Genomic DNA, 25,788 nt, shown 5'->3' on the forward strand with positions numbered 1-25,788 from the left:
GTAGACACCGTCATTAGCATTATTTTGTAGCAAACTGAGGTCTAGAGAAGTTAAGTAACTTGCTCATGGTCCTATAACTTGTAGTAGCAGAGTTGGGACTTTGTGTGACTCATACTAACCTTGCCTCTTAATTCATACTGTATCGCTTCTCTGTGTTCTTGTTCCCCTCTTCCTGTGATATTCTAGATGACTAATATAGACATGGGATTCAGCAACAAAGAGATTATTGATCTTGAACAATTCTGGTGTAGTAATGGTGGTGAAATTCAGAGGAGTATGTTTTTTAGAGAGAATGAGTTGAGACAGGTATCAAAATGGATAAAGGACTTAAATGTAAGACGGGAAACTATAAAAGTATTAGAGGAATCCACTGGCAGCAAAATCTCAGACATATGGCCAAAGTTATATCTTTACTGATACAGCTCATAGGACAATTGAAATTAAGGAGAAAATAAACAAATGGGACTACATCAAAATAAAAAGCTTCTGCACAGCAAAAGAAACTAACAAAACAAGAAAGCCCACTGCATGGGAGAACATATTTGCTTGCCAATGTTATCACTTATAAGGGTTTAATCTCCAAAATTTCTAGGGAACTCATACAACTTAACAAAAGGAAGATAAACAACCCAATCAAAAAATGGGCAAAGGACTGAAATAGACTCTTTTCAAAAGAGGACATACAGAAGGCCAAGAGACATATGAAAACATGCTCAAAGTCACTAGTCATGTGTGAGGTGCAAATCAAAAAAACAATGTGGTACTATCTCACACCTATCAGAATGGCTATCATCAACAAATCAACAAATGACAATTGCTGGCGAGAATGCAGAGAAAAAGGAAACCTCTTGCACTGCTGGTGAGAATGCAGATTGGTGCAGCCACTGTGGAAAACAGTATGGCATTTTCTCAGAAAGTTAAAAATGGAATTTTCATTGGACCCAGTAATCCCAATTCTCGGAATATATTCCAAGAAAACAGAAACACCAATCAGAAAGGATATATGCACCCCTATGTTCACAGCAGCACAATTTACAATAGCTAAGATTTGGAAACAGCCTAAGTGCCCATCAGCAGATGAGTGGATTAAAAAACTGTGGTACATCTACACAATGGAATACTACACGCTGTAAAAAAGAAGGAATTCTTACCATTTGCAACGGCATGGATGGAACTGGAGAGCATTATGCTAAGCGAAATAACCAGTCAGAGCAAGATACATATCACATGATCTCACTAATTTTTGGAATATAATAAACATCATAAACTGATTAACAAAAATAGACCCAGAGACATAGAAGCATTGAACAGACTGTCCAACCCATGAGGGAAGGTGGTGGATGGGGGGGCTGGGGGGGTAAGAGATCAACGAGAGGACTTGTATGCATGCATATGAGCATAACCAATGGACACAGACAGTAGGGGTGCGTGTGCTGGGGGGTGGCAACAACCAGGGAGAGGTCAATGGGGGAATACTTTAAACAATAAATAATTTAATTTTTTTAAAAAAGAAAAAAGTAAATAGATTAGGCAAATGTTTTATTACTACTGGGCTGATTGAATTACTTAAAGGTGAATTTAATGTGAGACCAATTAGCACAATTTTGCCGCCATGTTCATCTTTTGGGTATAGTTAGAGAATGTGTGGAAAGCTGCATTTAACCAAAGTTGTGGATTATCAAACAAGCATGGCATAAGAGGAGGGTATATACTACAGCAGACTGGGCAAACTTTTTCATAAAGGGCCATATAGTAAATATTTATGGTTTTACAGGCTATGTGGTCTCTGTCACAACTACTCAAGTCTGCCATTGTAGTTCAAAAGTAGCCAGACTTAAGTAAATCAGCATCACTGTGTTCCTATAAAACTTTATTTATAAAAACAGGCAGCTATTGTTTACTGATTCCTGTGACAGACTAAGGAATTTAAGCTGGATGTGAAAAGGAAGAGAGGAGAACATGAAAAAGTAAAGAATAGTGAAAAGGTGGTAAGGTCAATGGTTTGCTATCTCACTAAGCTGTTTCCTGAGCTATGTTGCACTCTTTGACCCCACATCTTAAAAATGGTTTTCTCTCTGCCTGAAATGGCCCTTTCATATTCAGTTTAGATGTCATCTCTTTTATACGTGCTCCCTTGCTTCCTCTTCTGTAGCCACTGACATGTAGAAAGTAATTAATGCTGAAAATTGAAATTCTTCACTTCAGTTTGGTAGGTAAGATGATTTCGAATTGGGAAGACTGAAAGTGTGTTTACCTGCAGATTTTCCCACTCAGTGGCCAATTCTAGACTTGAACACAGCGATTCTCAGCTTTGTTTTCTGCTTCAGTGTACTTATCTGATATTGTTCACATGTTCAGTGTAAGAGTAGCACTCTGTTCCTCTTTCCTACTTGGTACTTAGTGGAATTCCCTTCTTTCTCTCCAATGATCTTGGATTGGTGTCTTTATGCTACTGAGAATGGATGTTTAAACTTGTGACCTGCAGTAAACTTGTGAGTATGGTAGCTTGCTGCCTTTTAAGTTATTCTTTTTCTTTCAGTTAATTGTAGAAGACAAATGATTTTTCTACTAAATATAGACTATCAGGTAACCATATAATCTTTTTGTAGAGGTTAGAAAAATTTTGGAGAACATCTAGTCCAGCTTTTTGTATTATAGTTGAAAAAACTGAAGCCTTGAGATTTAAGTAACTTAAGTTATTTAAGTTAGCAGCAGAGCTAGGGCTAGAAATACACTATTGTAGTTCCCAATTCAATACTCACTTTATTGCTATGACACCTTTCCTGTTAGGATATGAGGGCATTGATTCTCAAATTAGAAAATGTGAAATTTTGTGGTAGGTGGTATCCTTTAAAATCATATAACCTAAATAATAGCTTGAATGTGATTAAAAATCTTAACGGTATTGAAAATGTGTGGTAGATTGTTTTTATTATTATGGTTATATTCTGATTTAATTTTGTATAATTAAAATTGAACAGATTCTAATTTTTTAATCTCAATAAGTGAATATGTAGAGCATTTACTCTAATTTGAATATTTAAAAACTAGTTTCTAATCTTGTTATTTTCTTTGTTTTTAATAAACTTTTTCAGAAAGATGAGGTCTATCTCAATCTGGTGCTGGACTATGTTCCGGAAACAGTATACAGAGTTGCCAGACACTATAGTCGAGCTAAACAGACGCTTCCTGTGATCTATGTCAAGGTATGTAAAAATGGAGCAATTTTCCATTTTAAAAAGTACTTATCATGAGCCAGGGAGAGGGCTATGTGTTTTAACTACATTATCGCATCTAATACTAAGGGGAGAAAGCTGCAAAGTAGGTATTGCTAGAGCTTCATTAAATTCTTGTAGTTTTAAAGTGTGAAGCCTTTACTTTTTAAACTTTAATGACTCAGGTCTTAAAGATACTTGTCATCTTTCTGACAAGAGAATTTTTCACAGACAATTATGGACTTAATTTTGCTAGGCATAGCACCTTTTTATTTAATTTCTGATATACTTATTGTACCACAGACTGAAATAAGAGCAATCATACCATAAAATTATAAAATATAGTTATAAGTACGATCAGATTCAATGTTTTATTGCCACTTACATATACATTGTGTCTGTAGCTGAAGTTTCAACTTTTGATAATTTTAAATATGCATAGACTCTTTCAAGGTGTTATTTTATTTTTGGTACCTAATACCAATGTTACCTTTTTTATTTTATAGAACTCATGACAGAGTGGCTAGGAATTTATCCAGCATAATTCTGATTAAATAGCCAGTTATTTATATTTCCAATATGTCTTATATATATTTTAAAAATTTATTTGTTAGAATTGGGATCCAAGTAAGGTCCCTATATTGCAACTGGCAGATGTGCTGCTGCTTCTTTTTTCTTTTTTTTTAATTGATTTGAGAGAGAGAGATCAATTTGTTGTTCTACTTATTAATTGCAACCTTGGCGTATGTGCTTCTTAATGTTTCTTTTAATCTCTCCCTCTCCCCTTTTCCCTTCCCCCTCATTCTCTCTCTCCCTCTCATTCTCTCTCTCTCCCCCCCATTTTCTTTCTCTCTCTCTCAGTCTCTCTCAACTTTGTTATTAAAGAAACTGGATCATTTGACCTAGTTTTTTGGTCTGGATTTTGTGTTTGGATTATTGCAGTACAATGTAGTATATTACTTTTCTCTGTATTTCCTGTAAATTTGATATTGGATAATTTTTTTTGTAGGAATCAAGAGTATTTCATATATAGGTTTGGGTGCTTTCCTAAGGAAGAACATAATATCTTTCTTTTTGTGATGCTTATAGCCATTGATGATAATTGCCTAAATCCATTAATTCATTAGTGGTCATAAAATGATATTTTAATGTTATTCCTTCTTAATTTATAAGCTAGAATAGTTTCATAAATAGAAACTTTCCATGTCAGCTGTTTCATTACCCTGAGGTACAGTTTATATATGACAGGCTATGTATTTGATTATTTACCTTTATCAAAATTTATAATAATTTATTGGTTCCATAGCACCCTCCAAAGGTGACCAAGGAGTAATTTGTTGTTGTTGTGTTTGTTTTAAAGCTTCTTAGACAAGTCTTAGTAATCTTTGATAGCTTCATTGCTTTCTATCATGACAGTACTCTAGGTTCATCTTATACATTTCTTCTGCAGAGTTGGAATGAGCCTTTTCTTCAGGGGAACTTACTCTTTTAGTGGGAAATGGTATTCAGAGATCACAGTCTAGACCAGGGGTGGGCAAACTTTTTGACTCGAGGGCCACAATGGGTTCTTAAACTGGACCGGAGGGCCGGAACAAAAGCATGGATGGAGTGTTTGTGTGAACTAATATAAATTCAAAGTAAACATCATTACATAAAAGGGTACGGTCTTTTTTTTTCAATAGTTTTATTCATTTCAAATGGGCCAGATCCGGCCCGCGGGCCATAGTTTGCCCACGGCTGGTCTCGATATTGGGGGTGCTACTTACCATAGAGTTGGTTATTGTTTTTAAGTCTTTTTAGTGGACAGAGCTAGGAAATATGTGGATGATTGTTTTCAAAGATAAATTGCATCTTTTTATTCACCCCAATGATAAATACACTCTGAGTTCATATTGATATTTCTTTCTTTTTTAAATATATTTTTATTGATTTCAGAGAGGAAAGGAAAGGGAGATAAAACATCAATGAAGAGAAAGGATCATTTGATCAACTGCCTCCTCCACGCCCCCTACTGGGGATGGAGCCGCAACCTGGGCATGGTGTCCTGACCAGGAATTGAACCCTGACCTCCTGGTCCATAGGTTGATGCTCAATAACTGAGTCACACCAGCTGGGCTATCTTTCTAATTAAATTTTGAGGGACTTAACAATCATCCATCTCTATTTCCTTTTCTTTACACTAAAAATTCCATTTTTTAATGACAGTATAATTACTTACTTGTTCTGTCCCATACTATACATACAGTAGTCTTAGGATAGCAATACCAGCACTACCAATACCAGCTGAAAATAATTTAAGATCTTTTTGCAGCTCTTTTTTATTCCCATGGTACATTCCATTAGATCAGCGGTTCTCAACCTGTGGGTCGCGACCCCTTTGGCAGTCAAACGACCCTTTCACAGAGGTCACCTAAGACCATCCTGCATATCAGATATTTACATTACAATTCATAACAGTAGCAACATTACAGTTATGAAGTAGCAACGAAAATAATTTTATGGTTGGGTCATAACATGAGGAACTGTATTTAAAGGGCCAGAAGGTTGAGAACCACTGCATTAGATGAACAGTCAAATTTCTCTATTTTAAATAAACAGTGAATAGTTTCTGTCTGTGATTATGTCCTGCTAAGCTTTGTTTAATTTTACTTTTATTATAGATTGTGTTTTAAGCTTTTTTGAAGTTAATTTTCCATCAAAATAGAAAATACCTAGTTCCAAAGTAAAATCTATAAAACAAAATATATGCAGTTTAAGAAGTTTAGCTGTTATTATCCATTTCCTCTACCCTATTCCTCACCCCTCCCAGAACTGAATATTCGAAATTTTTAAGTAAATAAATGTACATAATTGTTTTATCACTCCATCTCCTTTTTATGTAAATGGTTACATAATGTATACATTCTTCTACCTTTTAAAATTAAAAATGTAAAAAAATAAATAAAAATGTATTCTGGAGATAGATAGATAGAGCTATTTTGCCTTTTTTTTTTTTTTTTTTTTTTTACAGCTGTTTATTTTAGTCTGTTGCATGGCTGTATCCTAATTTATTTAGCTGGTCACTTGTTAATGGACATACTGTTTTTTCCTTAAGTAACTTTTGCCTTCACAGACCTCACCATTTAATAAGAACTTACTTGGCAAACATGTTACCAAAATGGCAATTGTAGTTTTTTGTGACTCTTTAACTTTCATGTTTTCTGAGGGAGTTGAGTATGTTTTATGAGTTTATTGCTTCAGACCTCTTTCTTCACCCCTTTTATAGTACTGGTCACTTTATAGTTGTTGATCGTTAGATAACACCTTTGCTTTTCTGATTAATAGCTTTCATAATTGAGTGTTTAAACACAATTCTAAAACAGATGCCTGGCAAATCATTGATCTTGAAATTTTTTAAGTTAAGAAATACATGTTTAAGGATAGGGTCTGGGTACACAAGAGCTGGATGCATTTTTATGAATCATGAATAAAATTGTTATTCTATGAGTTTTAAACAGGTTTAGTAGCACAGAGGCGAGAAGACATTGGACTTGAAGTTAGATTTAATAATTTTGCAACTGGGTTCAGATTGTATTCAACCTGCTAATGGGCCTCAATGATCTCTTGTAAAATTTAGGACAAATGTGTATATCACAGAGTGATTACATAATTAAATAAACAAATGGTGAAACACACTTGATTTTACAGTTGTTAAATCTCAAATTTCAAAATGTACTAGATAATCTGAGTTTCTAAGAGTTTATCATTCTAGTCTTTTTAACTTAGTGATCAAGCTATTTAATAATTATGTTTTTGTACTTTTAGTTAATAGAATAAGAATAAGGCAAATAAAGAAATAGTAATAAAAAGAGGCATATTTACCCAAGACACTGCAGAATATTAAGTATATGATACTGGACAAATCGCTTAACCTATGTGTCTAAGTTACTTTATATATAAAATAGAAATAATAGTTGTACTTATTACATAAGGGTTAAATGAAATAATACATGTAAAGTTCTTAGAATAATGACCAGTTGTTTATCTTGTTATTGCTTTCTAGTGTAGTAAGCCTCTCAGTTATCCTATAAAAACACTTTTACAGAGTCAAATAAAAAGTCATTCTTTATATTGACTTTTCAAAAGATAAAGTGAAGAGAATGGGAGATGAATGAATATAGTAAAAAGATACTTTAACCTTATTTAAACTCTTAAGCAAATTTAACAAAGAAAACATTTTTTTCCCCCCTGTTGATTCTTGCTGACCTAGACATCATTGTCTTTAGTAAATTAATGTCTATGAACTCAGTATCTCATGGGGACTTTTTTTTTTGTAGTGGCAGTGAATTAAACTCTTAAAATTCTGAAAGTAAGCTTTAGGACTTGGAGGTTGATGCTGTGAACAATGATACAATATTAGAATTATGAAGCTTTTAAAAAGTTACATGAACGACCTGGCTGGTGTTACTCAGTTGGTTGGAGCAATGTCCTGAGCACTGAAAGGTTGCAAGTTCAATTCCTTGTCAGGACACATACCAGGTTGCGGGTCCAATCCCCAGTTGGGGTGCATAAGGGATGCAGCCTATCGATGTTTCTCTCTCACATCGATGTCCTCCAGTTTCTCCCTCTCTCCTTCCCTCCCTCTCGCTTCTTCTTTCGCTAAATTTCAGTGGGAAACATGTCCTTGCGTGAGGATTTTTTTTTAAAAGTTATATAAATATCTAAATTCCTTAATTCTAACTTTGGTGACAAAATGTTGACCTAATTGAAGATCTTATCTATACATTTTTACATTATGCTTCATTTTAAAGAAGCATGAAACTTTTCCAGCTGTAGTTCAGTATAATGTTAAGGATGCACTGAAATTACCTGTCCGCAGTTTTCATCATGGCCTGTTGGAAAGAAAGCAGGTGTCATGTTAACTTGAATTAATGTCTTAACAATAGCCTCTAAATATGGTGCCTTGTGACAATGCTCTATCTGAACTTTAATTATCGTTTTTGTTGTTTTTTATCAAGTCACTGGTATCTTTGTGTTGAATCATTTCAAAAAGTCTTTCTAAGGTGTAGCCAGAAAAATTTAAAGTGAACCAGAACATGGACCTTAGGATAAACAGGAGGTTTAAGATACACTTGACCCTTTAATGCAGGGGTTAAGGGTGCTGACACTCTCCCCTACTTCCACTTCCAGTCAAAAATCCACCTCTATCTTTTGACTCCCCCAAAACTTAACTAATAGCCTACTATTGACTAGAAGCCTTACTAATAATGTAGTTGATTAATACATATTTTGAATGTTATATGTATAATATACTATATTCTTACAATAAGGTAATCTAGAAAAAAAAGTTAGTAAGGAAATCAAATGCAAATATATTTACAGTACTACACTGCATTTATTGATACTCTTAAGTTTGCATCATCTGTTTATTTAAGATTTATCATCTGATAAATTGTCTTTCAGTACCTATAACATTATTTTCTTGTATGATCCAAAACATTATAGATATTATATGTATTACTAACACTAAGCATAAATATTGAAAAGATAATATGAAAAAGTTTAATTTATTTACAGTTATAACAATACATGCATTGAAAATAAAGAAGCAACAATATGATAACTTTATGGTAACCTCATGTTATAGATGTGATTGCTTCACAGTAGTAAGGAAATCTCCCCCCAAAATTATTTAATATATTTGTTGAACAAAATCCATATATAAGTGGACCCATGCAGTTCAAACCCACGTTGCTCAAGAGTCAGCTGTACTCGCCTTCTTTATAAAGTCCCTCTCTTCCTCAGTCAGGAGTCTGACTCTTTCTTCCATGCAGATCAGTTTCTTGGTGCTTTTTTCCCCCAAGTAAAATTGGAACAAATACTCTTTTAAATTATGTCAGTTGTCAGCTAGGATCTGTTTTTAAAGGGCATTTTAAAGTCTACTTATTTTTTAAGGATATTAATAGGAAGCATAGTGATGCTATTAAATGGGGTCACTGATATCTTGATAGATCATTGATTATAGATTTTCTCAGTTCACATGTGAATTTTTCCAGTCCTCTGCATCGATAACCTCTGGGACTGACATCTCAGAAAATTATTATTCTGAAGATGAAACTGCAAATACTTTTAAAGAATGATGAACTTAAAAACTGAAGACTTGGCTTTTGGTCTAAACTTTCTTATTAGTCACATGATTTGAAATATCCCCCTGAGCTTTTTATCCATTTGAAAAAAACACATCTTGGATTTGTTTTGAAATCTTAGTAAAATAAAAAATTATAAGGCACATTGTAAAATTTTCTTTTTAAGTTAGTAGAGGATGGTGTAAATATATTATATGGTTAATGAAACTTTAATTAGCTAATGAACATAGAAATGACATGAAACTTGTTAAAGGAAGATTGAGTACTAATAATCCCCAGCATTTCACCTTATCTGTTACTTTATTTACTCGCTTAAGGATTCTGATTGTTTGGGAGAGAAACTATTCAATTAATTTTTGCTATTTTTTCCAGTTGTATATGTATCAGCTGTTTCGAAGTTTAGCCTATATTCATTCCTTTGGAATCTGCCATCGGGATATTAAACCACAGAACCTCTTGTTGGACCCTGATACAGCTGTATTAAAACTCTGTGACTTTGGAAGGTAAGCTAGCTCTCTTTTCTTCTCCCTTCCCTCCTTTCCCACCTCACCTTTACACTCCATATGCTTTTAAAAAATATATTTCTTTTATAATGTCAGTCTAAAAATACTGTAATGCTTATTCAGGGACTATAGACTAGTGTAGCTTCAGGTAGTTTGGGTAAATTCTATCAGAATTATAAATGGATATTATCATCTAGCAATTTAATTCTTAAGAATTATTCCCTTAGAAATACAAAATAGTGTATGTACAGGGATTTTTGTCACAGCATTGTTTATCAGTGTCTGTCAGTAAGAAAATGACCAGATAAATAATGGCATGAGGTAGCTCCTTATAAATTGAAAAGGAATGATCTCTGAGAAATTCTAAACTTAAAAAGCAAGGGCAAGCCTTGGCCAGTGTGACTCAGTTGGTTGGAGCATCATCCCATACACGAAAGGTGGTGGATTCTATTCCTGGTCAGGGCATCTGCCTAGCTTGCGGGTTTGATACAAGTCAGGCCATGTATAGAAGGCAACTGATTGATGTTTCTCTCTCTCTCTCTCTCTCTCTCTCTCTCTCTCTCTCTCTCTCTCATCAATAAACATATCCTTGGGTGAGGATTTTTTAAAAAGCAAGGTCAAGAATATATATATATAGAAATAAAACTGTCCTTATTCGCAGATGACATGATATTGTACATAAAAAACCCTAAAGACTCCATCAAAAAACTATTAGACTTAATACATGAATTTGGCAATGTATTAAATAAATTAAATACTGAATTTGGCAATGTAGCAGGATACAAAATTAACCCCAAGAAATCTATGGCATTTCTGTACACCAATAATGAACTTACAGAAAGAGAGACTAAAAAAAATCAATCCCATTTACCATCATACCAAAAAATTAAGATAACTAGGAATAAACTTAACTAAAGAGGTAAAAGACCTCTACTCAGAAAACTACAGGACGTTGAAAAAAGTGATAGAGGAAGACATAAACAGATGGAAGAACATACCATGTTCATGGATTGGTAGAATCAACATCATTAAAATGTCCATACTACCCAAAGCAATGTATAAATTCAACGCACTTCCCATTAAAATACCAACAACATATTTCACAGACCTAGAACGAACACTCCAAAAATTCATCTGGAATAAAAAAAGACCCCGAATAGCTGCAGTGATCCTGAGAAAGAAGAACAAAGTAGGTGGGATCTCAATACCAGATATCAAGCTGTATTACAAAGCCACTGTTCTCAAAACTGCCTGGTACTGGCACAAGAACAGACATATAGATCAATGGAATAGAATAGAGAACCCAGAAATCGACCTGAACCAATATGCTTAATTAATATTTGACAAAGTAGGCAAGAACATACAATGGAGTCAAGATAGTCTCTTCAATAAATGTTGTTGGAAAAATTGGACAGATACATGCAAAAAAATGAAACGACCACCAACTTACACAAAAATAAACTCAAAATGGATAAAGGACTTAAATGTAAGACGGGAAACCATAAAAATACTAGAGGAATCCAAAGGCAACAAAATCTCAGACATATGCCGAAGCAATTTCTTCACCGATACATCTCCTAGGGCATTGGAAACTAAAGAGAAAATAAACAAATGGGACTACATCAAAATAAAAAGCTTCTGCACAGCAAAAGAAACCATCAACAAAACAAGAAAGCCCACTGCATGGGAGAACATATTTGCCAATGTTATCACTGATAAGGGTTTAATCTCCAACACTTATAGGGAACTCATACAACTTAACAAAAGGAAGATAAACAATCCAATCAAAAAATGGGCAAGGGACCTAAATAGACACCTTTCAAAAGAGGACATTCAGAAAGCCAAGAGACATATGAAAATGTGCTCAAAGTCACTAATCATCCAAGAGATGCAAATCAAAACAACAATGAGGTACTACCTCACACCTGTCAAGAGTGGCTATCATCAACAAATCAACAAAGGACAAGTGCTGGTGAGGATGCGGAGAAAAGGGAACACTCGTGCACTGCTGGTGGGAATGCGGACTGGTGCAGCCACAGTGGAGAACAGTATGGAGTTTCCTCAAAAAGTTAAAAATGGAACTCCCATTTGACCCAGTGATCCCACTGCTAGGAACATATCCCAAACCAGAAACACCAATCAGAAAGGATATATGCATCCCTATGTTCATAGCAGCATAATTTACCATAGCTAAGATTTGGAAACAGCCTAAGTGCCCATCAACGGATGAATGGATTAGAAAACTGTTGTACATACACACACTGGAATACTATGCTGCTGTAAAAAAGAAGGAATTCTTAACATTTGCAACAGCATGGATGGAACTGGAGAGCATTATGCTAAGTGAAATAAGCCAGTCATTGAAAGAAAAATACCACATGATCTCACTAATTTATAGATAATAAAGACCATTATAAACTGATTAACAAAAATAGATACAGAGGCAGAGCAGCATTAAACAGACTGTCAAACTACAGCAGGAAGGCTGGGGAGGGTCCGGGTGGGGGGTAAGAGATCAACCAAAGGACTTGTATGCATGCATATAAGCATAACCAATGGACACAAGACACTGGGGGGTAGGAGAGGCTGGGGGAAGGTCGGGGGTGGGGAGGGGAAGGAGAAAAATGTACTATTTGTAATATTTTAAGCAATAAAATATATATATATATATATATACACACACACACACACACATATTATACTCCCTTTTTAAATTAACTAACTAATTTTTAAGAAGTTATTATGTATTACTGTATATCTTTTTAACTTCAGAGTTAACCTCAATTTAAAGGTGAAGTAGAAGTTCCAGTAGCTGTATTTTCTTCCTTTTCCTCTGTAATTTAGTCTGTTATTCTTCCTTCTTTTCTGCAAATTTCAGTGCACTTTATCTTTTCTTAAATTCATCCCTTGGTCTTATATACTGTGTAATAAGACTTCATCCTTTCTTTCTCCATAATAGTCAGCATCTTGTGCCTCTGATTATACCCTGCCAACATGAAACCAACCCTATATTCCCATGAAACTCGGCCAGTTAACCTATTACCTCCTCTCTAGTGTAATCACCTCGAGCAATGCATTTCTCCCCATCCCTAAAACATCTCCACAGAACTGGGAATCTCTCTAATTTTTCATCTCACACAGTTTACTTTTTAACTCAGCTCTTTATAGATATTGACCCACTAATACCTATATTCCTACCTCTTTATATCAACCAATAGTTTAAAGTTTAGTTTTAATATAGGATGTATTTTCCACAAGCTATCTCTTCAGAGAGTCATAACAAATACATCTTCTCTGCTGTGAGTTAATCCTTCTTAGTCTCACAAAGGTGTTCTCTTCCAGACCATTCCTTTTTTTTTTTTTTTAAACATAATTTTTATTGGTTTTTTACAGAGAGGAAGGGAGAGAGAGAGTCAGAAACATCGATGAGAGAGAAACATCGATCAGCCGCCTCCTGCACATCCCCCATCGGGGATGTGCCCGTAACCCAGGTACATGCCCTTGACCGGAATCGAACCTGGGACCTTTCAGTCCGCAGGCCGACGCTCTATCCACTGAGCCAAACCGGTTTCGGCGACCATTCCTTTTTTTACAGTTTCCTAATTTCAGACACCTATTATGGGACCCAATTCATTTTGCAGGTATAACTCTGTCCCTTTAACTTCAGGAAAGGGTGAAGGATATTAAATCAGAACTCATTTAATGTTTTAAAGCACTACTATTATCTGTAGGACAAACTGCCCAAATCATATGAGTTTTATTTTTATGTGGTATCTTACCCCCTGAGAGTGACTAATTAGTATGGACTGTAAAAAGACTAAGAGACATCAAGTTTAATAGAGGTCCTCTTTTCACCATAGTGTCAACACTTTTGCTGTTGTTCATTCCGTTGGCACATAGAAATCACTTTGTTCTGATGTATTTAAAATAGGGATTTCACTTAAATGGTAATAGCTCATTTTCAATAGATCTGATAACAAAGCTGGCTTTTTTGTTTTTAACAGTTGGTTTGGGCAAGTAGACTTTAGGATATAGTTTAGATCCTTAGTTCCAGGTTGATGATGACTTGAACAAAACAGTATGACTCTTGTTAGTAAATCTTTACTAGGTGAAGTAGGGCCTGGAAGTAGGTGAAGGGCTAGTTGGGCTTTCTTAGGACTATATGTGACCACTATATTGAATGCTCAATCCTTAAAGGGCAGGAAGTTACAGCCAGCGTTACCTGAAGAGAAAGAAGGTAACTCCATCAAGTAGTGAAGAAATCTAGAGGCTGTGGAGTTTCCAATCTTAACTTCTTTATCTAATAGTAAATTTCTGACTATAAACTTAGAATCTGTCTTGTTAATTAAAGAAATTATAAAGTAAAAAGGTCTTATCAGTTAGTGCTGAAAAGTGGCACAATTTTTATGCAGCCTAAAAACAGGGATTATAATATTTATTATAAAATGGTTGCTTTGGGTCAGTTACTTGTGGAGAATGTCAAAAAATAAACTGTCTCTGACCTTCAAAACTTGTGATGTAGGAAGAATAGGTTAAGGTCAAAGTAATCATGAATCACAAATAAATGAAAGAAAAGGAAGCTCAAACTTTGAAACCCTTGTGACCACTTTCGTCTCTACTCTGTACCTTTGCCTCAAATTTTTCTTACCTTTCTTGTTACTCACTTTTTATTTTGTTCGTATTCATTTCCTGTATTTATCTTTGTTATTATTGCATGTCAAAATAGTTAGCTTCTACAGCAATTTATTTCTGTGTCTTCAAGTTAATCTGGCGAGACATCTCAAAAGAAACTGATTTTAATTTATTGTAATGTTTAAAATACATGCCACAAAGTTTTGGAAGGAAAGTTGGATTAAGATGACATGTAAACTCAGGACAGCAGAGTTATAATGCATAGGCTGTGAATAATCTCTGCTCTTAAGAAGTGAGCCTGTCTTTTTTAATGGGTATTGAATGTTTAGACAGTTAATAAATTGACTAAGATGGTGGAAAAATAGATTGGGTCTGTAAATCTCAGGATATTCACTCCACTCTGAAATCAAATTATAAAAGAGTAGCAAATTTCTTACCCTTAAAAAGACATTGGGTAAAAAGTATTCATTCTTATATTTTATAATCCATTACTATGCTTTTTGGTGGGGATGGATACTTCTTACTTTTCAACTCTTCCTTTGTATTTCAGGGGTGGAATTTAGGGAACCAGAGGATCAGAAGAAATTAAGCATTTATCCTTCTGTGACTTTTTATCTCTTTTTCCTTAGGTGACAGTTGACAAATGTAGTCTTTAAAAATTACTATTATTTTTTAAATTAATATATTGCTAAAATTATTTTTCTTTTGTCTGAAATAGTTATGGTTCATATTTTCTTTTTCATGCATGACATGATTGGAATTACATGAATCTTAGATAAACATTTAGTTTTGTGCCTGATAGCAGTTTTAAGGTTTAGATTGTTTTTAATTTTCCTGCTTTTTATTTTTGTTAGTGCAAAGCAGCTGGTCCGAGGAGAACCCAATGTTTCGTATATCTGTTCTCGGTACTATAGGGCACCAGAGTTGATCTTTGGAGCCACTGATTATACCTCTAGTATAGGTAAGTACCGAATCTGAATATAAATGGCTTGTAACTATTAATTGAATCTTGTTTTCAGTAATTTAGTATTAGTAATCTATACTTTCACTTAAATATAAAGATGGTTATACCCTAAAATGTGTTTTTTCTTAACGGTTGGTATGCAAAAATGTGTATAGTAGTTAAAATTTTAAATACATTTATTATTTACTTTTAGGTTTCATGGATTTTTCAAATAAGTAATAAAGTTATTTATGATTGCATGATTTCTTTAAGATTACCTCTGTTTTTAACTTAAACTTTCAAATAAATCCTAAGTATACATTTTCTTTCCTTTTTGTTTCTTTTAAATTCCCCTGAAATACTTCTGATCAACAGTTGGAGAATTTGCATTCATTGTTTATCATGAAAGTAATGGAATGACCATATTGTTGATATCCTACTAATTGAGCTGTCTCAATTAGCTCTTTAATTTTAATTTAGATATTTATAAAATAACTCTGACCTTTTTTAAAAATACATTTTTATTGATTTCAGAGAGGAAGGGAAAGGGGGAGAGAGAATCATCAATGATGAGAGAAGAGAAAATCATTGATTGACTGCTCCTGCATGTCCCCTACTAGGAATCAAGCCTGCAACCTGGGCATGTGCCCTTGACCGGAATCGAACCTGGGACTCTTAAGTCTGCAGGCCAATGCTCTATCTATTGAGCCAACCCAGCTAGGGCTCTTTTTCTTTAGTAGTTTGGCTAAACCAGCCGTGGGCAAACTACGGCCCACGCCTGTTTGAAATGAATAAAACTAAAAAAAAAAAAAAAAGACCGTACCCTTTTATGTAATGATGTTTACTTTGAATTTATATTAGTTCACACAAACACTCCATCCATGCTTTTGTTCCGGCCCTCCGGTCCAGTTTAAGAACCCATTGTGGCCGTCGAGTCAAAAAGTTTGCCCACCCCTGGGCTAAACCCACTTAGTCTGTAGAAGTTTTCATGAAAGATTTTTAGTGACAGAAGGAATTGAATAGAGATAGTTTCCTCCAATCTTTACTAACCTTCTCTTCTATCTTATTTTTGCCCATTAGTAGGAGTGAGCATGGAGAGTATGATCATGTGGACATGAATAGGAAGCTAAGGAAGAAGATGCAACCTTAGGCTATGTGCAAGTGGAAGTCAAAGTTATTTTATTGTTATATATTATTTCAGAAGAAAATTCCTTAGTCAAAAACAGAAACAAAAGCTTACAAGTACCAAGCAAACAAACAATAAAACCCAAACTTCAGTAACAGAAATCTAGGAAAAACCTAGAACTTGGACAAGTTTTGTCTTTTGATACAAGTAGAAATTCTCGGATATGAACAAAGACCACTAAACAGAAATACACCACCAATTTTATAATGTCAAAAGGCAAAATGCCAAGGGAGCAGCAGTTTTACCCACCATTTCTTTCACACGACCAGTGCAAATATGAACACAGTGAAGAATGCAGATAGCATCTTAGTATTCTTTTGAAAGTAGCTTTGCCCTGCAGGAACAGTGAAAAGGTTGGGGGGGAGGGGGGGAGGCGGGGGGCAGCTGGGCTCAATAGACCATACTTGAGACCTGTGACACTGAAGGATAGAGAGTATAATTGTGTTTTTGTGTGATATGTAATACTCAAAAGTTTCATCACGGCTATGTTATATGACATGTTAAGGAGCACATAAGGATATTTTGGTTTAGTAGAACTAGATTTCAGTCCCAGATTTATTACTACTTAGCTAAGCTATAAAGTGGAGATTACTAACATTTCTGCATACCTTTTTGAGTGGCTATGAGGATTTAATAAAACATTAGTGAAAGGACTATAGAAGTGTAAGGTACTATTCTTTTTGTGGTATTTGCTAACTTGACTCTCCCAGAGACCAAATTTCAGCACTTTATTTTTGGAGATGTCATTGTATTTTCCAGCTGCTTTGTATTTTATTCAAGTATACACCAATCATCTGCATACCAGGTATTGGGATGAGTTGTGCCTAGGTAAATGCAATTTGCTTTTTTCAGAAAGTTATGACTACATCTTCTGACACATTAAGGCATGTTTATATAAACATTTGACCCTCTTAAGTGCATTACTTCTATAAGTGTCCATGTGCCCAGAAGTTCTTTGGAATCTTCTCAGACAAAAAAAGAACAGTGTAGTCTGTTTTCTCTATTCGAAACCAATTCTCTGGATGTTTGGAGTACCTGTTTTCCAGTAGCCTCCTTTGCATGGCTAAAGCCAGATTCTAACTTCTGACTTTCTAGGCTTGGGACTCACCATTATGCCACCGACTTAAGCCTGAGGCCTTTTAAACCCTAACAAGCCTATATTTGGACTCCCTTTTTATACTTAGGCCACTTGCCTCTTAACACACTAGAATATTTGTAAACAGACAAAAACAAAATTATTTAGAAGTGTACTAATACAAGTACATTCTAGAAATATTTTAAACGATGTTTAAAGTGAAAGAGTAGCTGGTTCTGACTAGTTTATTGTCATTTGGATGTAACTAGAGCTAAGATTGATAGCTCTGATTATATTGTCTTACTAAGAAATGGTAGAATGAAAACAAATGGCTGCTTTAAGATAAGGAATAGGCTTACAGACCTGTGAAGAAATAGGTATTCTGTGATGATAGTGACATTGGAATTGGGATCCAGGCCTACTTCTGCTATTCAGTAGCTTTATCTTGAACAAATCGTGGACTTACTTCCTTATCTGTGAAGTAAGTTTGTAGAACTAGATACCCTTGAAAGATTGCCTTTACCATCAATTAAAGTATGAAACAGAATACTGTTTTGGCTTAAACTCCAAATAACCAGAAAATTCAGTGCCAAAGCACTTTACTTTTTTGTGCCTTTTGTTTAGTTCTGTTTTATTCTTTTGGAGAATGTCATCCATTTGTCCTCTGAAGTAATAAGAGCAGAAGAGATTTTGGTGTCTGCCAGAAAGTGAATGATAAATATCTTGATTTTAGTAATTTGCCTGAGTTAACATGTATTGAAGACCACTAGTATAATTGCCATCTGAATGTTTTGATTTAATCTTCTGTGACAACCACTAAGCAATAGTATTCCTTATTTTTTTTTTTAGCAATAGTATTCCTTAATGTTTTACTCCTTGTCTCCCATATTTATACCTTGAATCATGCCTAAGAAAGTGTTTCCCATTTTTGTTTTATGAAAGTGTAATTATTTCCCTGCAATTTTTCTAGACTTGTCTTCTGAGGTGAATTCTGTATTACAGAAGAAAGAAGTTAATGCATATTACCTTTCATCTAATTAGCAAGGGAAAGGGATATTTTTAAACCTAGATCAAAATAAATCATTTACATTAATGAAGAGATACATTTTCCCACTTGATTTTAAGAGTTAGTATTACTATAGGCTTTGAGTAAAGTAAACATTTCCTAGCAGATCTTCATATTTGCTTTATTTAACAATTACCTAATATATCAAGGAGGGCTGGTTTTGGTCTATGGTTGCAAAATAGGTATCTTTGTTGTCATTACTTGAAACTGGACAAAATCAACTTGAATTTCTTAAATGAATTTTATCAATTCTCTCTTCATAGTGCATCTTACCACATCAGACCTCTTAAATTATTTGTTGTCCTGTGCCATTTTACTGTTCTTCCTCCCTGCTGGTAGATGGGAAAGCCCAGCAATGATTATGTTCATCTGTCTAAAGCACTTGATTGTTGGTTTATACAAAACCCAGCAATCTCAGGCATCCAGAAACTGAAAATTAGCTTAACCTTGAAGGAAGACTTAATGGTGGGTTTTACGTAGAGTGACCATATAATTTATCTTCCCATTTGGTAATACTTTTAAAAGGAAGTATATGCTGTTAGTAATTATTCCAGGGCAATAGATTTAAACCAGGACCCTTTGGGGTAAGCCAGATGTATGCTTTAAATTATGTTTTAATTTATTAATTACATTTTTAACAGTTTTTTCCCTCAGGGATTAAGGTTTCTACTTTGACCTAAAAATGAATTATTTTGTGCCATAACTGGTTTGGCTCAGTGGATAGAGGGTCAGCCTGTGGACTGAAGGGTCCCAGGTTCGATTCCGGTCAAGGGCATGTACCTTGGTTGCGGGCACATCCCCAGTGGGGGGTGTACAGGAGGCAGCTGGTCGATGTTTCTCTCTCATCAATGTTTCCAACTCTATTCCTCTCCTTTCCTCTCTGTAAAAAATCAAGAAAATATATTAAAAAAATGAATTATTTTGTTATTTCTGAAATAAAGTATATTCTTCTATTTTTACATTTTAAAATGGTAATATGTTTAAGGAGGTTTTTTTCTATCAATATTACAACATAAAAGTCAAAATAGTCCTAAATTTTTTTTCTCAGAACTTGCATTGACTTAAAACTCTCTGAACAGGATCTTGAACTCTAGGTTGTTGCTACTCCGTAAGCACGTGCTAATATGCAGAGATTGTGTCACTTGCCTTATTTTTAAGTATGATAAGTAGCTAGTTTTGCCCTATGTTTTGGTACTGTAATTACCTGTCTTGGTTGTGGAAGACCTTGACACCTGATATTTGATAATAAATAGACTTTACCGTTAGGGGGAATATTATGATTGGTCTTGATTTCCCCTTTAGTAAGTTTAACACTTAATTTTTAAAATGCATTAAGAATAATTTGATGACTTTTTTCCTTTGTTCTAGATTGTACAGTCTTTTGCTTGTGATTTTTTCTGTGATCAAAGTAAAATTAAATAATTTATACAAATATTTTTCAACTCAACTTAAGCTACACGGTATTAATAAGCCTTTGTTTTGTTTTTCTCTTCAGACGTATGGTCTGCAGGCTGTGTGCTGGCTGAACTGTTGCTAGGACAACCAATATTTCCAGGGGACAGTGGTGTGGATCAATTGGTGGAAATAATCAAGGTGAGGTTGAATTGGAATTTTGAATTGGATGGAATTTGGCTACTGTATTCTAAGAATGCATCACACACACACACACACACACACACACACACACACACCCATGGAAGACTTAAAAAAATGGAGAAGGTGATTCAAGATCACATAGCAAGTTCTGCTATAGAGGAAGTGTAAGAACACAGCCTTTTGGGCTCTGAGTTATTCTTCTGTTGGATGATCCTGGAAAAGCCATTTTGGATTTCTGATGCAAAGAAGGGATATCTCTGTTAATTAAAGTACTTAAAAACTAGAAGATCACTAAATGTATATAAAGTGAATAAAAATAAGCCATGTCTGTTTTTTCTAACCATGTACTCGCTCTTCCTGGTACTTTGCTGAACACATAGGAGATGCTCGTATCTATTCAATATATAAATATTCATAAAGTGGAAGACTGAATATCTACATGTATGAGGACACAGATAAAAACAGAATTTTGATCATAGGTTTACTATAATGTTATTTATTAGGTCTGTCAACACTTTCATTAACAACACCAGATTCAAAATATTATAACTTGGGAATTAATGTTTATCTTAAGAACAGTAGGGGTGAGATTATAATTGAATTTGTAAATGTAATTTTAAAAGCTTTTAATATTTGAGCTCTTAAAGAATTTCCCACCCCTCTTTTTAAAAAATCTAAAATGTATTTATTGAGATCACTTGATGGATTCATTCTAAGGTTACGGGTTGGCAAAAGCAGCAACTCCTACTGACTTTATTATTGACTAGACGCCCTGGTGTACGAATTCGTGTACCATGGGGTCCCTCAGCCTGGCCTGCGGGATCAGGCCAAAACTGGCTCTCCACATCCCCTGAGGGGTCTCGGATTGCAAGAGGGAGCAGGCTGGGCCAAGGGACCTCCACCAGTGCACAGTTGGGGCCAGGGAGGGATGCAGGAGGTTGGCCAGCCAGGGAGGGACCACGGGAGGGCTCTAGGGCATGTCTGGCCTGTCTTGCTCAGTCCTGATCAGCCAGACCCCAGCAGCAAGCTAACCTACCTGTCTGAGCGTCCGCCCCCTGGTGGTCAGTGCATGTCAGCGACTGGTCAACTTTCTGCCCCCTGGTGGTCAGTGCACGTCGTAGCAAGCAGTTGAGCAGCCTTAGCATATCATTAGCATATTATGCTTTGATTGGTGGAACGGACAACCGGACTCTTAGCATATTAGGCCTTTATTATATAGGATTTTCTAAATGTTTCTTGGAAGTGAAAAATTGAAAAATCTCCTTAGAGGTCATAGTCCAGTCCTCCATCCAACGCCAGAAACTTCTTAGTTACATTCCTAACAGATGTTTTTTCAGTATTTTCTTGAATACTTCGAGCTTCTGATGGCTACTTTCTGTGTTTCAGTTTTATTGTATTGAGCCATAACTCCTAGGTAGCTTTTACCAGTTGTTACACAGGACGGTAATTAAATTACAGTGGGGCCTTGACTTATGAGTTTAATTCGTTCCGTGACGGAGCTCGTAACTCAAATTACTCATATGTCAAATCAATTTTCACCATTACAATGAATTGAATGCTGGGCTGATGTTGTGGCGTTCTGTTCACTGTGACGTTCGCTGCGCCAACTAGCAGTCGGGTATCTGAAACTGGCTCATAAGCTGAATTTTAGCTCACAACTCAAAGCAAAAAATCGGCCAAGAGACGACTCGTTAGTCGGGACACTCGTAAGTCAAGGCCCCACTGTACTTTGAAATCCTTGTACTTCATTCTGTAAAAATGTTACTTTTGATAAGGTGATTTTGTTAGATATCAGTTTATGCAAGAGTGGTTGAAAAGATCAGTGTGTATTCAAGAATCTTCTTTGCTGTCCATGTAATTTCTTATGGCTTGTACCTGAGACCACTAAGATATTTACACTCGTTATTTGAATAACTACCTCTTACCTTTGTTCAACAGTTGTCCTTCCTTCTGGATTCCCATACTCTACTCAAATCTAAATTCAGATATTTTAATCTTTTTGTTTCCTTAAAACCTATGTATTCCCCATTATCCAGATTAATACTCTAATGCAGGCATTGGCAAACTTTTTCTTTAAAGGGCTAGATAAAATATGTCAGGCTTTGCGGGCTAAAATGCAAATCATAGAGAGCTATAAGGAGAGAACATAAATTTCCACAGATCTTTTTATTGATGAAATTCAAAATATAGTAATAACTAAGTACAATTTTTTTGTAAGACAGTCTGCTATTTAATATAATGGAGTTCTTTTTGTGGACTGTATCATTTAGTTGGGATTAAAGTTGGTGTTCACTATCATCAAATCGATTGCAAATGATTATCCAGAACCCATTAATATTTCTTAAATGTTAGGGTTTTTAAAAAGTGACCACAAACTAAAGGAAACAGCCCCTAAATCTTATTGTCATGAATATACAGGGGATTGGCAAAAATAGGTTTATAATTATAATATAAATCTACACTGATAAAAGAGAAACATGCAAATTGGTGTCACTCTGCTACGCCCACCAGCCAATCAGAATGACTATGCAAATTAACCCAACAAAGCTGGCGGTTAATTTGCATATGCGGGTGCTGAGCGAAGACTGGAGAAGTCAAGCCTCACTGTGGCTGGATTAAAGGCCTGGGTCCCGGGTACCAGAGGAAAACCAGTGCCGGCAGCCAGGGGAAGGAAGGCCTGTTGCACGAATCTCTTTGTGCAACGGGCCTCTAGTAGATAATAATACAAATAACTATAAACCTACTTTTGCCAGCCCCAGTACAAATCAGTTTGACATATCTTTGTGTTTCATCTAAAATAGTCAAGGTTATTATGGTGGATCTTTGCTTTTAAGTACAGCTCAACCTTATTTTTACCATATTTTTTAGCAAACGCTTTGAGATTATCAGTTATCTCTATATTATGGTTTGTTCAGCACCTGTGTGCCTATACTCTCCTTTTCCAGCTTAACATTTTCACTATCAAATAGTCTCAGAGAGATCAAAGACACTAATTAAATCAGAGTTTAATAAGTATAAAATACTGTTTTCCTAAGTTTTTTTATAGATCGGTGACGTTATCTTTGCCAACATGCGTTTGGGGTTTAATTATATGTTACCTGGTGACATTTCTTCTGCTGTCATATTATAGAGCTCTTGTGTTATTAACAGATTGCAAGGACAACATATTAAACTTTTTTCTATTCTTCACTCCCCAGAATGTGTATGTACACACCATTACACCTAGTGGTACTGATTTTTACTTGTAATATATATCATGTGTAATATATAAACAAAATATTTGATTGCTTAATTCATCCTTATATTATTTAAAATTTCCTGTGTTTATTACTGACTAGAAAAAGCAACTTTTAATAGCTTTTCAATCATGGACCACTTTGAAAATCTATTCATAGCATGGATTCTCCTCCTGAAAATGATACATGCCTGAATTTTGCATATGATGTGAGGTGATCCTTGGGCTTTCTGAAGCTCATCCAGGAACCCTAGGTTAAGGGTTAAGTTTTAAAAGCTTCATGCAGCTGAATTGCTGAATTTTGGCGACCTCTGGTGTTGACCTATTGAAAAACAAGGCTGTGAGAGAAATACTTGTATTTATTTCATAGCTTTTGTCAGATTCTTGCATTTGTTTTCTTTCCTTGAAGATATAAATCATTAATTCCCGATTTGATATTATTTAGTATCTTGATAAATTGTAACGAAATGAATGAAAAAATGTTAAAACAGGTGTGGGCGGGACTGGGTACAAATGAACAAATTAATTTAATCACAAGCGGTGAACAGCACCCCCAAAAGGATGTGTAGGCTGATCTCTGATTGGGTTTTTCAGCACCTCTCCTCCACGATGATTCAGGATAATGAACTGAAGAATAGGTGCTTTATTTCTTTTTCTTTTTCTTTTTTTCAATAAATAGAAAGGTCTTATTCTATTATGGATGATTGAGAATACATATTCTTCCCAATGGTGTGATGATTTTAACATCTTCCCTTCCCTTTAATTTAATTGTGTGAAATATCATACTTACAGAAAAGTACATAAAACATTTGTGCAGTTTTATTTCCTGTAAGTCATAAAGGAACTTGGTTTTTTGGAAATCCAGAAATAACTTGTTTTGTTTTAAATCTTTATTCAAGGATATGTTTATTGATTTTATTTTTTAGAGAGGGAGGAAGGGGCGGTGAGAGTGCAACAAGACCTTTTGGTGTATGGGATGATGCTCCAGTCAACTCAGCTACAGTTTAAAAGTTTTTAAAAAATGATGCATTCAGAATCTTTGTTCTTTATAATCCTTTTTAGTCTTTAAGTTTGCCATCCATCTATTGATCCAGTCTTTATTCTCTGAATTAACAACTCAGCTGTTACAGTTATCCAAATCATGCTGTTTTCCACTTTATACCATTGTGCAGAATGTGTTTCTAATTCATTTGCTTCCTAGATTCCTTAAATAAAATCAACTCTTGGCTCTCCTTCCAGAACCCTTCCTGAATCCCTTCCTCACTCCAGTTCAGTGTGGCACTTTCACCTCACACATAATCTATGCTGATTTTGTTGTATTGGTTTTGGCTGATTGTAGTTGTTTTATGTACAAGTCTTTCTGCCCAAGAGCTCCTTGAAGGTCGGAACTCAATAAATGTTTAGACTAAGTGAATGAGTGAAGAGGCTGAAAAAAATGTTTTAAATGTCTCTCAATTATGTCTTACCTTTGCATTCTTACATACTTTTGCACCTTATATCATATCTTTGCTTTCTCAGACTACATATCTTATATATATAAAATAAAATAATTCTGATTTTAGGGTTTGATAGACTGATACTTTTAATGCTAGCCTTAAAACAAGAACGATAAACTTAGGGTTGTATTTAGTGTAAAAAAGGCATCACAAATTACATAATGGTCTATTTTCCTTTGTAAATTAATTTCATAGAGAGGTAATTTACATGCAATAAAATGGAGCCACTTTAAGTATGTAGTTTAATGAGTTTTGACCAACATATATAACCACCATCCTGGGCAAGAATAAAAACATTTCCATCACACCAAAAATATTTATGTTAAGTCTAGGTAACCCAATATCCTATTGTGCCAGAACTTATGGATTTACAAGGATAGTATCAGGTACACAAGAATAGTTGATCACTCTTTCATTCCCCATTTTGTTAGTCTCTCATCTTCTGTCTCAGATAACCATTGCTCTTCTTTTTGTCACTACAGATTAGTTTTTCCTATTCTAGAGTTTCATATGAATGGAATCATATAGTGTTTCTTTTGTATCTGGTTCAAGATCATGTTACTGATTTTCATCCATGTTGTTGCTTTTTTTTTTTTTTTTTAAATATATATTTTATTGATTTTTTACAGAGAGGGAGGGAGAGAGATAGAGAGTTAGAAACATCGATGAGAGAGAAACATCGATCAGCTGCCTCCTGCACACCTCCCACTGGGGAT

General features: G+C 34.9%; 1 protein-coding gene across 6 annotated transcripts in view; it reads left to right on the forward strand.

The window, feature by feature from the left end:
* Positions 1–25,788, forward strand: part of GSK3B (glycogen synthase kinase 3 beta) — a 179,181-nt gene that overhangs the window by 92,080 nt on the left and 61,313 nt on the right. For all 6 annotated transcript variants that reach the window (XM_059687739.1, XM_059687736.1, XM_059687737.1 and 3 more), the window contains 4 exons: positions 3,096–3,206; positions 9,713–9,843; positions 15,330–15,436; positions 20,241–20,338. In XM_059687739.1, coding sequence (XP_059543722.1) covers positions 3,096–3,206; positions 9,713–9,843; positions 15,330–15,436; positions 20,241–20,338 — 447 coding nt within the window. The remainder of the gene's footprint in view (positions 1–3,095; positions 3,207–9,712; positions 9,844–15,329; positions 15,437–20,240; positions 20,339–25,788) is intronic.

The sequence above is a fragment of the Myotis daubentonii genome, chromosome 3, assembly GCF_963259705.1.
Source record: "Myotis daubentonii chromosome 3, mMyoDau2.1, whole genome shotgun sequence".
Lineage (NCBI taxonomy): Eukaryota > Metazoa > Chordata > Mammalia > Chiroptera > Vespertilionidae > Myotis > Myotis daubentonii.